Here is a 15092-nt window from a genome sequence, read left to right on the forward strand (position 1 = left end):
ATGGTTCCCAGATGATTCATCCTGCTGGATTTGTAGATACCCTGAATTGTCCTCTAGTGCCTCCACGAGGTGGACATTTGGGGGTTTTATTCAAATGCCTCAACGACCATTGACTGGATTGTCATTAATTTAGGGACACACATGTATGTCTCCCAAATAATCATTCGGTCAAAATTTCAATTTGTCCAATCCTTTGGTTACGACAAAATATTTCTCCTCATGCTAACATGCTAAACTAAGAACATGATGAACATCGTAAAGATTGCACCTGCTAAACATCACCATGTTAGTTCTGACCATTGGAGCACGTTAACATCAAGGTCCTCCTTTTAGAAAAGCGTGTCGTCCAAATGAAGCAAGACGGACAAAGAACAGAAAGGAAACAACCTCTTTCACAGCACGGCCTGTCGGTCCGATGTTCCTGTTCTGAACAGATATATGGAGAGAAATCCAGCAGCATCATAAAACTCTGTTTGCTTTCATGAGTTCGTCCTTTAACTTTCTTCAAGGAACTTTACACTTTTACTCAATCCATCTCAAAAAGTCAACCATTTTAAAAGTTCAACCTCCTCAATGGTAAGTTTAAAGGTTAAAGTTAATTACTGGGACACATTTCAGATTTCAGTTTAGTTAAAAACTAAACGGAAGTTCAACGAGAGATTTAAATATTGAAACTTTCTTAATTTTAAGCTAGTTTTAAAGTCACATTATTCAAAGTTAAATGATGAAAATGCTCCATGGAGTGTAGTGGCCACCATGCATTACATCATGTTTCCTATTATTCGTGCACCTTGCTCTGCGATGCAACCGTCTACACATCAAGACCCGCTCTGCAGGAGACAGGAAGTCCCCCCCGCTTGCAGATGTTGCCACATGAACATGTGAGAGGCCCGATAGGAGCCTCGATCAACATGTCACTTCCCCTGCTCCCTGGCTCAGCAATGACACACAAGTAGGTAGCCATTTTACACACACACACACTGATAGTACATGGAAAGGTGAATGTGTGTGTGTGTGTGTGCCTGCAGGGATGGGTGGGGAGGGATCTTTCCGGATGGTTAGCCTTATCTTCCCTCCCATGCACATTCACAATGTATGCTGCACCAGATGGCCAGAGAACACAGAGCTGCTGATGGTCCCACTTGATCATGTCTTCGTGCCGCTATAAATCAATATATTAACAACGTACATAAATGCATACGCAGAGCAGCTGATTGATCCCTATGTGACGCATAAAGCCATTTCATAGAAGGAGAGCAAACACTTAAAGGACCGTGAAGATCTGCTCATGTGTGCCTGAGTGTTAGTCACAGTTCTCACAGTCAGCATCCACACATGAATATATCTACTCAATGCTTCCTCATGTTTATCTACATATATGTCTGAGTCTACAGAGAGGTACGATCACTGATGAGCATGTGGTTCATTGTAAACAAGTGGTTATGAGTTCAAATCCAAGGGAGAGCTATCAGACACACACACACACACACACACAGAGGCAGTGTGTCTCAGTAATACATTACTGCTCCCTTGTGGTGAAAGACACGTCTGGCTGCACTTTTAAAGGATGCGTTCACCCAAATAAGAAACAGAACATCTCTTTGTCTTCACTTCATCGTCATCCAGATAGTTTAACTTTGTTTTGTTCATTCTTTGAACATCTGTCTCTGGATTCCTGCCTCCACATCAATACAACGGAGGCGAAGGGCATTTTGTTCGTAGCACACACAGCATTGAAAAGTTATATTTTATTTGAAAATGTCCTATAACAGGATTGAAGGGCAGTCCAGCGTAAGTAGGAAAAGGCAGAGACTACCATTCACTTGGAGCGTCCATTGCTGTGTGACGGGGCAGATGGACTTTCCTCCAGTTCGCAACTCTGAGTTTGAGTTGCTTTCCGTTTCCTAGTAGCTCGGAAATGTTCCAGTTCCGAGTTGTCTGGAGCGCAATATAAGTCATGACAGTAGAGAACCATCACACACACGCATGTAAGCATGCGTGTGTGTGATGCCTTCACTGGTTACCAGTGATTGTTGCCCTCTCTCTGGCTGGCTCTCTGTTGACTTGGTCCCCTAATGTTTCTTTTTTTAAATATTGTCTTATTATTCTATGATTCATATTGCTGTAAATTGTCTGTATGATCGTTTGCACTAGTAGAACTAGAGGTGGAGCTACGGAGGAGAAGAGAGTTGCACACAATGTTCACAGTGACTACAGCGCTTACGTTTAAAAAAATCATCGAGATTATTTCTTTGTTAGAAAGAAGTTCCAACAAAAACTGAAACAGTCATCTCTATGAGGACCAATACAACCAAAACATGTCTGCCTAACGGGAAGAGAGAATGTTCTTACTACGGGTGGGCTGAGCTGTTAAAACCTCATTTATATCCCAAGATGTTTAAAGACTCCCAGTGAAATTATTCCAGAGAATAAGCTCATCGGGTGCTGTGTCAGCAAAATGATCATTTTTGTTTCCAGCTCACAATTGCAAGATCAGATTAGAAGTGCTGCATCAGCTGAATGCTGAGAAGACAAACACAATGAATTAAAGGAAACAGAAAGATCACAGTCATGATCCTGTGCATTCTTCATGTACATGATGTGAACAGCTCACAGAACGCTGTAACAGATCAACATCACACACTGCCGTGGAGTGTGTGAGCGCTGACCTGCTTCTCCTCTGTGCTCTTCAGCCCTTCCTCTGGTGCTGGAATGGGGCTGTGTATCAGGGCGGCCATGATTGTGCATACGAGGCTGGAGATGAGTGTCAGTTTCCAACGAGGCTCTATATTTAGCCCGGGGACCGGGTGACCACTCTGACTGCAACGCGTACAGACACACTTCTCTGGACCTCGACACTCTTTCACCTTCTTTCCTCCGGTGTATGTTGAGGACGAGGTGAGTTATGAATAATTGATGTCCTCATTGCAGTATCCATGTTTATTCCCCTCTTCTCTATACTGTGATTTGTTTTATTTATTTCACATCTACAGCATCCCCACAGCAGCGTGAAAGGCTGAAGGGTTATGCTGCTCGGCAATGGTGCTGTCGTCTGCGTCCTACTGACAAGCCATCTCAGTGGCTATTGAAGCGACCATGTGTCAGTCGGAGGAGCCGGGGGCCAGACTGGGCCTGAACAGTCCTGACCTGCTGGTGAGAGAGGCTTTTCTGATGGCCCATGACTACATAGACTATGTAACCTCGGGGGGGGCAGATGGCTCCATGGGTCCCGCCCCTACAGCCTGCACCGCAGCCCTGCGCCACGCCGGAGACGAGCTCCTCACCCGCTTCCCCATCTTCTTCAGGCGCTGGCCGCGTGTCTTCCAGGATGTGACGGAGAACACGGCCTGCCCCACGCTCCTGAGCATCCTGGACGAGCACTTCTTCGCCCCTGTCCCTGGGGGGCGGCGCAGGGACCTGGCCTGGAGCGCGGTGTTATCGGTGTATGTGCTGGCTGGCCAGATGGCTCTGCATTGCCATGAGAGGGACATGGTGGTGGTCCTGCCACAGCTGAAGGACCGCGTGGGGGCCTATGTGGAGAGCGTCATCTGCCCTGAGATACGAGACAAGGGAGGATGGGTGAGATACAACACGCTGATTCTCTTGACTTCATATAGCGACAGCACTTAACCATGTGCAACCATTATTTTACTTTAGAGATTTTTAGGTAAGTAACCGAAACCCCTGCAACCCTGCTCCATCACGTCAAACAGCGAAACCCAGTTATCTTAAGGGGGCAGAGGTTTAGGTTTAGATTGCACTGCCAAACATATCAGAGGCATGTGAGAGACAGATTATGTCCGTTTTGTCTCCTACACTTCCCATAGTGCAACTTGGTAGCATCTTTCATCAGAGCCTGGTGAAAGCCCACTTCTTTGTGCTCCCCATGGCCCAGTTGTCGAGCAGAGGGAACTCTCACTGAAGAGTCAAAGGACACGATACAAGTGTTCTTCTCCTGACTAGTAAATTCACTTCCTCAAACACCATTTCCGCTCTGTTCATTTTGACAAATCCAGTTTGTGAAATTCAGGATTGCACAAACAATTCCTCTTTCCATATTTGTTCAATCACAGCCCTCTCAGGATCAGCGGTTATAGCAGGTTTGTTCTGGTCAGATCCCCCCACATTTGGACATTAGTAGTTTGTAACGTTGCCAGAGCTGGATTTCTTTTGACCCCCCAGAGCATCCATCAGGGACAATGCATGCTGATGCATATTTAAGAATGTGCATCAGCAGAACAATAAAAGTAGAATTAGACTTGAGATATGTTCCCTTCAGTTATTCAAAAGACCATAATCTAACTCAGTGAACTTTGGGCTTTTGTGCAACACAAGTTGTATCAAAAGTGAGCAATATTTTCAAAGAATACTAACAAATTTAATTTCACATGCACAATTATAACTTCAAAATCTAGTTTCTTTTGTCTTCCCTAAAGGATATGAGAACTCTCCCCAGAATCTACTGGTGTATCCTCTGAACACCATTGTGCTGAAATGCATCCTCTAATCATCTCTTTTGTTTGACAGAGTGGTTTTGTGTCACGCTTTGGAGAGAAGCAGGGCCTGGAAGGCCAGGTGAAGAAGGTGTGCAGTTGGACACTGCTGGCTTTGGCCATAAGCATCCTCACCTACTGCCTGTGGAAAAGAATGGTTTAGCCAACACTGCCACCTAGAGGCCACAATCAGAACACAGAGCTTTCTGACAAATGAAAATGTCTGCAGAGGTATTTTACAATGCATCTTAATTCTGTAGAAATGTATCAGTGAATGACAGATTAAAATCTGTATAATTCACATCGACAGCATACTTAATGTGTTCATGTATAAACCTGTGGTGGCCGCTGGTCAACGGAGCATTTTAAGGGACACGCTGAAGCAGATGAACTTTGATCTGTTCAGGACTGCAGGTACACATCAAGTCAGTTCAGATTACAGAGCAGACTGGAATGTACTGCATGTGAAATAATACACTTCAGATCCACTAATCATATCCATTTCCAGACCTTTCACAGCACAAACATTTAGAATACAACAGTTTCTCATTGATATGCCAAGCTGATGTATATGGGTCAAATGATTCATTTCAGTAATTCACACCTACATCTGTTGTATGAAAAATTAAAAATAGCTTCACTATGTGGTACATCTGCTAAGACAAAACCTCAACTACCATCATCATCATATACTAAGTCATTAACCAGCAAGGCAGATTTCAAATAAGCAGAAGAACTTTTATTAACATCGACAGCAGACAGAACACTGAAAACTGGAAAGAACTCTTCAGATCATTGCAGTGAAACGTAATGTACCGACAGCAGAGCTTTGGACGAGCGCTACATTTAGGCCAGCTCCTCCTCACCCTCCTCATCAAACTCTCCCTCCTCCTCAGCAGTGGCGTCCTGGTACTGCTGGTATTCAGACACCAGGTCGTTCATGTTGCTCTCTGCCTCGGTGAACTCCATCTCATCCATGCCCTCGCCGGTGTACCAGTGGAGGAAAGCTTTGCGCCTGAACATGGCTGTGAACTGCTCAGAGATGCGCTTGAACAGCTCCTGGATGGCTGTGCTGTTGCCGATGAAGGTGGCGGCCATCTTGAGGCCACGGGGAGGAATGTCGCAGACTGCGGTCTTGACGTTGTTGGGGATCCATTCAACAAAGTAGCTGCTGTTCTTGTTCTGCACATTCAGCATCTGCTCATCAACCTCCTTCATAGACATTCGGCCACGGAAGATGGCAGCCACTGTCAGGTAGCGGCCGTGACGTGGATCGCAGGCAGCCATCATGTTCTTGGCGTCGAACATCTGCTGGGTGAGCTCTGGCACAGTGAGAGACCTGTACTGCTGGCTACCTCGGCTTGTGAGGGGAGCAAAGCCTGGCATGAAGAAGTGCAGGCGGGGGAATGGCACCATGTTGACAGCGAGCTTTCGCAGGTCAGCGTTGAGCTGCCCAGGGAACCGGAGGCAAGTGGTGACGCCGCTCATAGTGGCAGAGACCAGGTGGTTGAGGTCTCCATATGAGGGGGTTGTAAGTTTGAGGGTACGGAAACAGATGTCATACAGGGCCTCATTGTCAATGCAATAGGTCTCGTCTGTGTTTTCCACAAGCTGGTGGACTGATAATGTTGCGTTGTAGGGCTCAACAACTGTGTCTGATACTTTGGGGGAAGGCACCACACTGAAGGTGTTCATGATGCGGTCGGGGTACTCTTCGCGGATCTTGCTGATGAGCAGGGTGCCCATACCAGATCCTGTACCGCCACCCAAGGAGTGAGTGAGCTGGAAGCCCTGAAGGCAGTCGCAGCTCTCTGCCTCCTTCCTCACCACATCCAGGACAGAGTCCACCAGCTCTGCACCCTCCGTGTAGTGACCCTTGGCCCAGTTGTTCCCAGCACCACTCTGGCCTGTAAGAGGAATAAAAAAAAAAAAAAAAAAAGGTTAAGCATCAAACACTCAGGGTGCATCCTAATTAGCAGCTGAACTTTTAAGACACAAATAAAAATTAAAAAAAGTACCGAAGACAAAGTTGTCTGGTCTAAAGATCTGGCCGAACGGTCCAGACCTCACAGAGTCCATGGTTCCTGGCTCCAGATCAACCAGCACAGCACGGGGCACATATTTACCACCTTAAACAAAAAAAAGCAGTCAGAGGTGAGAAAATAAATAAATATACACACGTCTATATAATGCTATTCAAAATGAGGGCAGCTTTAAAACATACCCGATGCTTCATTGTAGTAGACGTTGATTCTGTCCAGCTGCAGGTCACTGTCGCCGTGGTATGTTCCAGTTGGGTCAATGCCGTGCTCGTCACTGATCACCTCCCAAAACTGTAACAAAGAATGCAAACATTTGTAAGCCGTTAACACATCACTGAGCGACCTACAGCCAGTTTAAGTTAAAGCTGCATTTCCCGCCGTGCCGGCTTCAGCGCGCGCGGCCTGGCCCCCTATTGGCTGCGACTCAATAGTTATGAATTTGAAAATGTCTACTACGTCACTAACCGCCAAGACCGCCTACTTCAGGGAAAAGCCGGGCGCCGTTCAACCGGCATCGCTAAGAAGGCCTCAAAGAGCCGGCAACCGTTACTAAATCATCCCTGAACAAAGGGTGGGACCCGACGGTCCGTCTACAGAATTATACCTTTCATACCGTTATCGTAATAAAACATTACGGTTCAATGCTGTTCTCTTATCAGCGGAAAAACTCACTTCCTTTTTTCGCAATGCAGCAAGTTTGCCGAGCGACAAACTGATTTTAAGCTAACGTTAATTTGTCTACGTAAATCACGTTAGTATTATCTGAATTTAGCTAGATAGTTTAAGTATTTACGCGTTTGCTACCAAAGACGGCATAACGGTAAATTATTTAGAAATGCCAAAATGAGTTTCAAGTGTTTTTATTCGTATATACTTCGACAGATTACGGCCCTAAAGACGACCAACCAGATATTGGTTTAAAATTAGCTTTCAACGGCAATTTTCACGAGTAGGACACATCGCTATTCCCAGGGTGTGGTTTCTGGGACGCGATAAACACAAAGAAAGGGCTCCTAGAACAAGGAGGTCTTACATAAAACTACTCAATTTTGAACTCAAACGGTAAATACGGTTTTACTAACCTTTGCACCAATCTGGTTTCCGCACTGGCCGGCTTGAAGATGTACAATTTCCCTCATTTTGCTTTCCGGAGGTAGAGTTCGACTCTTTCAATGGACGACTTTGTCTTTCTTTATGTGCTGTGCTAAACGGCTCGACTTCCCACTTTATAGTAGCGCAAGACCCGCCCTTTACGTCTCAACTCGAATGTGTATTGGCTGGTTTGCGCGAGCGTCATTCACAGACACAAATTTAAACCAATCAAATAGTCAAATACTTGTCCACAATTGGTCTAATCTGCCTGTCAATCACATTCATCTGGAACGTGTGACTGACGTCTAATCTGTAGACGTTGGCCTGCCTGCTTCCCTCATGATGGCGGAAGAGAAATGCCGCACTGGCGACAGCTTTTATTCTGCGATTCACAGCCTAACGGTGGCGTCTGAGGAAGAGAGTGAAACATTTACTTCTGCCAATAAACGGAACTTATTTAGATTTGATCAATTCTAAAACAGTAGCATTACTGTGATCTGACTGCTAGATAGCCGCAGTCCACGTGGCTGACTAAGTGAACACAATGGTCCAGTATAGCAGAAGTTTCGCTAACGGAAACTGTCGCAACACAGCTGGACGTGACTGGCGTGGCTACAACCATGATGTTGTCATGTGCCTCTTAAGGCCAAGGAGTCGACAGTTTTTCATTCTAGCTAAGCACGACAGCAGCTCATTTCACGTGTTAGTTCACCTTTCTCTGCCTGGATTTGTGGTGATGAGGTGATGTACAGTTTGTTTGGAATGAAGAGCTGCCTTCTTGGCCTTGATTGTGCATGATTGAATCACCCAGGCAGTAACATTTTTACAGAAACGGTTACACATTTCTGTGGAGATATGTCAAAGTCGAGACAATCATAGACACACTGAGGAACATTGAACACAGTGAATAGTAGGCCGACGACTTTAAGACGATTTCCAAGGCAGGCACACAAAAGGAGCCCTGCAGTGCCCTGATAGATATGGTGGTATTGATCTTGTGTGATAATGATGTGCCAATGCAGCAGACAGATTTGATGAACTGATTAAAGAAAGAAGAATCATTTTACTCTGGATGTGCACTACACCACACCTCCATAGACCAGAAGAGCTCTCCTCCCGTCTCAACGCCTCGCTGTCAGACTCCCCTTTATAGGCTGCAGCTCCGACACAGCATCTTGCAGATCCCTGGTTGATTCTTAATATAAGGTATGCAACTATTAGCATTCTGCTTGAATGTAAGGTTTAAACACAACACTCTACAGAAGCTTGCTCAAACACAGATGACGGTCTGTTTGTACTGTATTGTCTGCTGTAAAGCAGAGTTATTGGATGAGGGCTGATGGGTTTATTAAGAGTTCATCTGAATGGCATGGACCTCTGTGCCTTAGTACAGGCTTTATATAAGCAGCCTAGCACAATATGCATACCATACATTTCTATGTAGATTAGTTCTTAAGAATCAGAAATACTTTATTGATCCACAGGGGAAATTGTTACATCATTGTTCTTACATAGAAGCATAAGACAATAGAAAACAATAGAAATGATGACTGTTACATAACAAAAAGGAACAGTGTAGATGCAGTTTTAATGGCAGAGAATTACACAGTTGAATTATTGTACAATTTATTGTACAGTTTAGTGCAGACTGTGCAGAATATTTAAGACTTTCTGGAGGCGTATGAATAGTAATTCATTGAGTGGGTCTCATTAAATACAAATAGTGTTATTATGAATTAGTTTTCACACAGCGTGGGCGGAGATGTTTTTACAGAAACACTGCTATGCTTATCATATCATACAGTATGTAGGTCGCGCTCATAGTCTCTTCTGTGTGTGCATTGTAATCTGACACACAGAGGCCTCGTCTGTTTACTCCATGACGGTGCTGTGTCACAGATGAGTCAGGATACAAGCAGCTACCAGCTACTCTGTGCTGTATAGCGCTGTGCCCTTCTCTTGACACGGCCATATTGTTGTCAAGTGCTTGCTTTTGGCAACATGCAGACATTTGGGCAGACTGACTTCGAGGTGCTGAGCTCTGGTACCTTGCACTGTAATCATCCTCGTGCCTTTGGGTGATTTGACAAAACTATTGTGCAACAGTAGGGTTACAAGTTAGAACCCTGATAGTACTGTGATGTAGTGGGTCAGGACGCTCACAGCCCCAAACTACATTCCCCACAGGCTCAAAGGGTGCTGCTCTGCCACTGGAGTTTACACAGTGCAACCATCCACCAAGTAATTCCTTAAATCAGCGCAGCTTAAAAGAAACAGAAATACATGTTCAGTGAATGTTTTGCATATACGTTCGATAGAACAGTTTCCTCGTAATGCAGCCATGGAGGCCTTAAACAAAGGCTACAGCAGCTTGATTGAAGGGGAACATCTACCAGCATTATCAACGTTGTTAGCTAATGTTAGCACACTATTAGCACATTGGTTAAAACTGTTCCTGTTTATATTTGTTAGGTACAAAATTCTTGTTTTTCTTCTTTTCTTGGAAGTCTGAGATCTGCTCGTATCTAAACAATGTCAAAAGACCGTCTTGGCATATATTTGAATTGATCTGTCCAGTTTTCTTCTTATGACTCACTCCACATGAACATATGTGGACACCCAAATATTACACACAAAGGAGAGTATTGCGTATTGTAATGGTAATTTTTTACATAGTATATATTTCTACTTACTTAATATATATTTCTTCTCATTATATTGTATTCATGCATAAGTAATTTTACTCTAAACTTTGTTGAACTTCACCGTGTCTCTGTTGTGCAGAAGAAGAGTTCTCCCTCTCTGTTCACAAAGATAACTAACTGTTGTATGAGGATGTTCCAGCACCAAGGCCTTTGGGCCGCTGGTTGTGGTTGCTGACCGTTTGTTTTTGAATGTTGTTCCTATCAGTCTGAGACCAAAAGTCTGAGACTGAAATGTCTGTAACATTGGCCATGGGCCCCCACCTTTGCTCATTCTGTATAAAGAAAGCTTGTTGTCTTTTTTCTTGGTTCTTCCTCACTGAGACTGAACACATTCTGTTGTGATGATTGAACCTTCTCTCCGCAGAGAATAAATACTTCAAAGACAACCTGGTTTTTGGTTTTATGTATTTCAGCATGAAGAGACTCAGGAATTTTATCCACAACAGTATTAATATGTTGCTTCTACTCAGCATTCCAGTTCATCCAAAAGGTGTTTGATGGGGTTGAGGTCAGTTCTGTGTGGGCCAGTTAGTTTCTTCCACACCGAACTGGGAGATCCATTTCTTTATGGACCGGGTCCCCAAACTGCTGCCTCATAGTTGGAAACATGCTACTGTCTAAAATATCATTGTATGCTGTACTATTGGATTTCCTTTTCTTGGTGGGAAATGTAACCCAAACCTCTTTTGGATAGAGGAAACACTAAATTTAAACATTTTTAAGATCTGCCCCATTCAGTTTTTATAAAGTGCTGTGGGCTCATATTTCTAGAAATGTGGGGTCTTTATAATAACACGAGTAGGAGTATACTGAAAAGGTGTACAGCCTAGCTGCATAACCGATACCCCCTCCCAGTGCGAGTGAAGCACTGGAAGAACGGCTTGTTCAATAACCTCTGACCTAGGTAATAAACGCACCCCCCAAAATCTACATGCGAGACCGTCTCAGCCTGCTTAGGGAGGCGAAAGCCAGGATAACTTAATACCACTAGCCACCGTCAGGGCAATCGATTAATCAATTGGTGTATCAATTATTTTAATAGTGAAATAGAGAGTTTTTAGGGTGTAGTGTGTCTCGGACAGTCTTGGTGGATACCTAAACAATACGTTCTAAAATTAAACACATAATACACATTTTGGACTTTTGAACCTGATTCTGATCATTTTTACTACAAGGTTGCTTTGAGGATGCTCTAAGAAGTGTCGTCCTCTGAGTATCATCATCAAGTCAAAAATGTAATTTGTCTAGTTTGTTTTATGACCGAATACCTGCAAAACGAACGAAATATCATCAGCATAAGCTGTGCTTTTTGTGTATAGGCCTACTGCAAATTTAAGCAAATGTTTGTATGTTAAACAGCTAAGATGGTGAACATGCTAAACACTATGCCTGCTAAACAAAAGCATTGTCACTGTGGGCATATTAGCCAAGTAGCCATCTCGGGATTTGGTTATTAAGTGCATTTTACAACTTTTAGGGCCTAATGATTGAAGCAAAGGCCGTATAAGTGTTCCTACGGCGATTCACCTAAAAATAATGCTTATTTGCAGACTTACCTTTCCCAATGGAAGTCTATGGGAAAACGTTTTTTGGGGTTTCATGACATCATGTGATGGACCAGGAAGTTGTAATTATACCGTTTGGCCACCATGTCAAATTCTTCTGCTTCAGAGCCCGGTGCACTTCCTGGGGCCTTGATATTAGCATGCCGTTAGCATGTAGCTCACAGCGCAGAGCCTCACAGAGCTGCTCGTGTGGCTGTATGACTGCATGACTCTGAGCCTTGTTGAGAATACATTGGACTGTTTTAGGCACTGAGCTATAGATGGAATGAAGTTAGCAGTCTTTTTCTTGAGATAAAAAAGTAAGCTAAATGCTAAATGTATAAATAAAATGGAACATTTTGTGATTTAACAGAATTTAGCACATTTAACACATTTTTGGGTGAGTTTTCTGCTGGGGAATTACCGCAGTACTCATGAAGTCCTAGTTGCAGCTGTGCATAGATGACTTGACTACGCTGTGTAACATGTTAGCATATTTGAGTACTAATACTGCAGACAATGTGTTACAGACAGCCTTGGGACAAAGTGGATCCTCCCTTTGATCTCAGTCAGTTGGGTTTCCCTTCAGTCTGCTGCCTTTGAGCTTTTACTCATCTATTATTCATTCATCTCTTTCTCTGGGTCCATCCAATGCATTGAGTGGATTGTGGTGACAGCTCAGCTGGAGCTTAATGCATGAGAAACCTTTCAGTGCACTGGAAGAAGATTTTGCTGTTTGCTGCTTTGTATGAGTACAGTACCTCCTGATGAAGCACTTCCTACAGTGTGCTTACAGTACGCTAGCATGCAGTGTGTCTCTGTGAAGCCCTGTTGAATCAGAGCTGAGTCCCATGACTCAGCATCTCTTAGAACACTGCGGCAGTCAGCACTCAGCCTCCAGCAGCTAGATCAATGTTACAAATGGAGACAGATGCTGGGATAGACATCACATCAGAGGTTATAATGCTTTAACTAGATTCTGATTCTGATTCTGGCATTCTGGTTTGTAGTCAGAATAGCAATGACCAATCACGTTGGAGCTAATACAATCTGGGAACCCACCGGCTATCTTCTGATGATGATTTCGCTTTTTATTGGTTTGAAAATTAGCTTGTAAACTGGCTACTACGACAATCCGGTCGTGCCCCTCAACTCCAGTCTAGTGTCTAGTTGCTCATTGGACTGTAAACCACGAGCAGCGCACAGAAAATGAAGTCTTGGTCCTGTTCTGTTGGCTATACTGGAACCCCCAAAGCCCCTTGTCTCAGAGGCTTATCTGTCATCACACAGAGAGCAGATGGGTTCAGAGATCGAGTCTTCTTCAATACAGCATGATGTTCATTTGGTACATTTTGCTCCTATTTAGAGTCAAACAGACCATAAAGCAGGGGATGCTTTAGGGCGGGGCTACCCTGTGATTGACAGGGCGCTACCAGAGCGTGGTCTTTCATCGTACAATTGTAACCCTTCACAGTGTGTTTTCACTTCATGGTAGTTAATTGTAACATTTTGGTCGCCTTAAACGGTCTTATTCAGCGTTTGGTTTTACTTAGCTCCACCCTCTTCTGTCACTTCTGGTGGTTTCCAAAATGTTCCAAACTATGCAGAAAATCACACCCAAACACTTCAATGCCTTTTGAGGACAACACTGCACCAGCTGGGTGAATGGTGCTTCAGTGTGCGACTGGTCCTGTTCTATAGATATTGTGGGGAATGGGTTATCGGGGGGGACAGGTGTTAGACAGGAACAGCTGGGCTCATGTACAGCATGTCTGCTGAGAGAACCACTGATTCACTCTCAGATCAGGTTACTGACTGCTCACTGCACCAGCATTCAGCCAGCCTCACATTCTGCTGCAAACCACAACACTTTCAGGCCAGAGACACATTCGACTGGATCAAAGAGTGTCAGGGAGAACTGGGATTGTTTGACTGCAGGTTACAGCCTGAGCGGGCTTAGTAACAGATGCTACAGATACAATGGCTCAGCTGAGGAAGCAGCCGAAAAGGCTTTTTGAACTGAAGCAGAAGCTGCAATTGGATTTTTTTAAAGGAGCATTTAGACATGAAATACCCGATCGCTCCATTGTAACCAATACTGTGTTACAAAGCAAAATTCAGTTAAGACTGAATATCTGGAATGTAACATGTAATAACTGGATGTACCATCCTTACATTTACTCACAATGCACTTAGAGTAGAACCTGTGATAATCATAAATAGGAGAATAAGAGAAAGTTTTTCTTGTAATAAAATCTCACCGAGAGGAAAATCATATTGGAACTCACAAATATGTGACATTGAATAGCTGAAGGCGTGTCTGGGTCCCTTCAAATGCTCTGTTTCTAAGACCAAAAAGGTTCATATGAAAACTCTCTAATATATTGGTGTCAAGTTTCACTGCATGTTCACTTTGCATTAGTGAACCGGAAACGCTGACGTGTTTGTTTTATAGTTGTTCACGTTCTATTCAGATATGGACGAATATGGAAATGTACATTTTAAGGAGAACTGGTCCACTTGCTAAAATGAGTCTTAAAGGTGTTATTGTTTATTTCAAAAGCATTATCAATTCATTTAATTTAATTACAAATCTCATGATGGTTTTTGGTAAATTTCAATCACAAATCTAAATTTGCGAAGTCGTTTTCTCAATAGATTTTTATTCTGTCTCTAAAACATCATTCAAACCAATTATTTGGTGATCTGTCTAATACATCATTTTAAAAAGCAGGTTATTATTCTTCATCTCCATAATGTTTATTTTAGTTTGTCTTTTGTTTCTCTTGACGATATGTGACGTCTATCTTTGTACTTACTTTTTTAATAAAGATAAAAAAAATAAAAATAAACCATACAAGCCAACGTAAAAATGTAAACTTAAAATGCATTTTTAATACATTATAATGTAGATTATTTATCATATTGATTTGAGTTCTGCAAATAAATAAACTAACAGACACACACAGACAACCAGCTGATTCCTGGCTGTCAATATGAATTCAATCATCTAATTACTAATCACTAATTACTAATTCTAATCATCTAATTACTTATTAACATGGAAGAGAAAACAGAAATAATAAATGTCATGTTACTGAACTACTACTGAAGGCACAGCGGGTATCTGCATTGATATCATGCAGGCCGTGGGTGAAATGATCAGACTAAAATAAGATTAAGGCGTGGCAACAGTCCAGCTGTTACAGAACACTT

The 15092-nt window shown here is 43.3% G+C and overlaps 2 protein-coding genes across 2 annotated transcripts; one reads left to right on the top strand and one right to left on the bottom strand.

The window, feature by feature from the left end:
- The first annotated feature begins 3016 nt into the window (after positions 1 to 3016).
- bcl2l16 (BCL2 like 16) lies at positions 3017 to 5046 on the top strand. Its single transcript, XM_076078156.1, has 2 exons — positions 3017 to 3579; positions 4528 to 5046. Exons 1-2 carry the CDS (start codon positions 3097 to 3099, stop codon positions 4654 to 4656), a joined length of 612 nt encoding a protein of 203 aa, XP_075934271.1. The 5' UTR covers positions 3017 to 3096; the 3' UTR covers positions 4657 to 5046.
- Positions 5047 to 5210: 164 nt separating this feature from the next.
- On the bottom strand, positions 5211 to 7769 carry tubb2b (tubulin, beta 2b). Its single transcript, XM_076078155.1, has 4 exons — positions 7618 to 7769; positions 6718 to 6826; positions 6512 to 6622; positions 5211 to 6400 (listed from the first exon to the last, which is right to left on the bottom strand). Exons 1-4 carry the CDS (start codon positions 7672 to 7674, stop codon positions 5340 to 5342), a joined length of 1338 nt encoding a protein of 445 aa, XP_075934270.1. The 5' UTR covers positions 7675 to 7769; the 3' UTR covers positions 5211 to 5339.
- Positions 7770 to 15092: the final 7323 nt, after the last annotated feature.

This window comes from Anarhichas minor, unplaced genomic scaffold (assembly GCF_050575085.1).
Source record: "Anarhichas minor isolate MPS153535 unplaced genomic scaffold, ASM5057508v1 ptg000063l, whole genome shotgun sequence".
NCBI lineage: Eukaryota > Metazoa > Chordata > Actinopteri > Perciformes > Anarhichadidae > Anarhichas > Anarhichas minor.

What these genes read in the sequence shown, in the direction of transcription:
- tubb2b (XM_076078155.1), bottom strand. Translation starts at nt 7,674, where the DNA reads ATGAGGGAAATTGTACATCTTCAAGCCGGCCAGTGCGGAAACCAGATT. An exon ending in GAAACCAGATTGGTGCAAAG is followed by an intron (nt 6,827 to 7,617) that starts GTTAGTAAAACC and finishes TCTTTGTTACAG; the next exon opens with TTTTGGGAGGTGATCAGTGA. An exon ending in ACCAGACAACTTTGTCTTCG is followed by an intron (nt 6,401 to 6,511) that starts GTACTTTTTTTA and finishes TTCCTCTTACAG; the next exon opens with GCCAGAGTGGTGCTGGGAAC.
- bcl2l16 (XM_076078156.1), top strand. Translation starts at nt 3,097, where the DNA reads ATGTGTCAGTCGGAGGAGCCGGGGGCCAGACTGGGCCTGAACAGTCCT. An exon ending in TACGAGACAAGGGAGGATGG is followed by an intron (nt 3,580 to 4,527) that starts GTGAGATACAAC and finishes TTTGTTTGACAG; the next exon opens with AGTGGTTTTGTGTCACGCTT.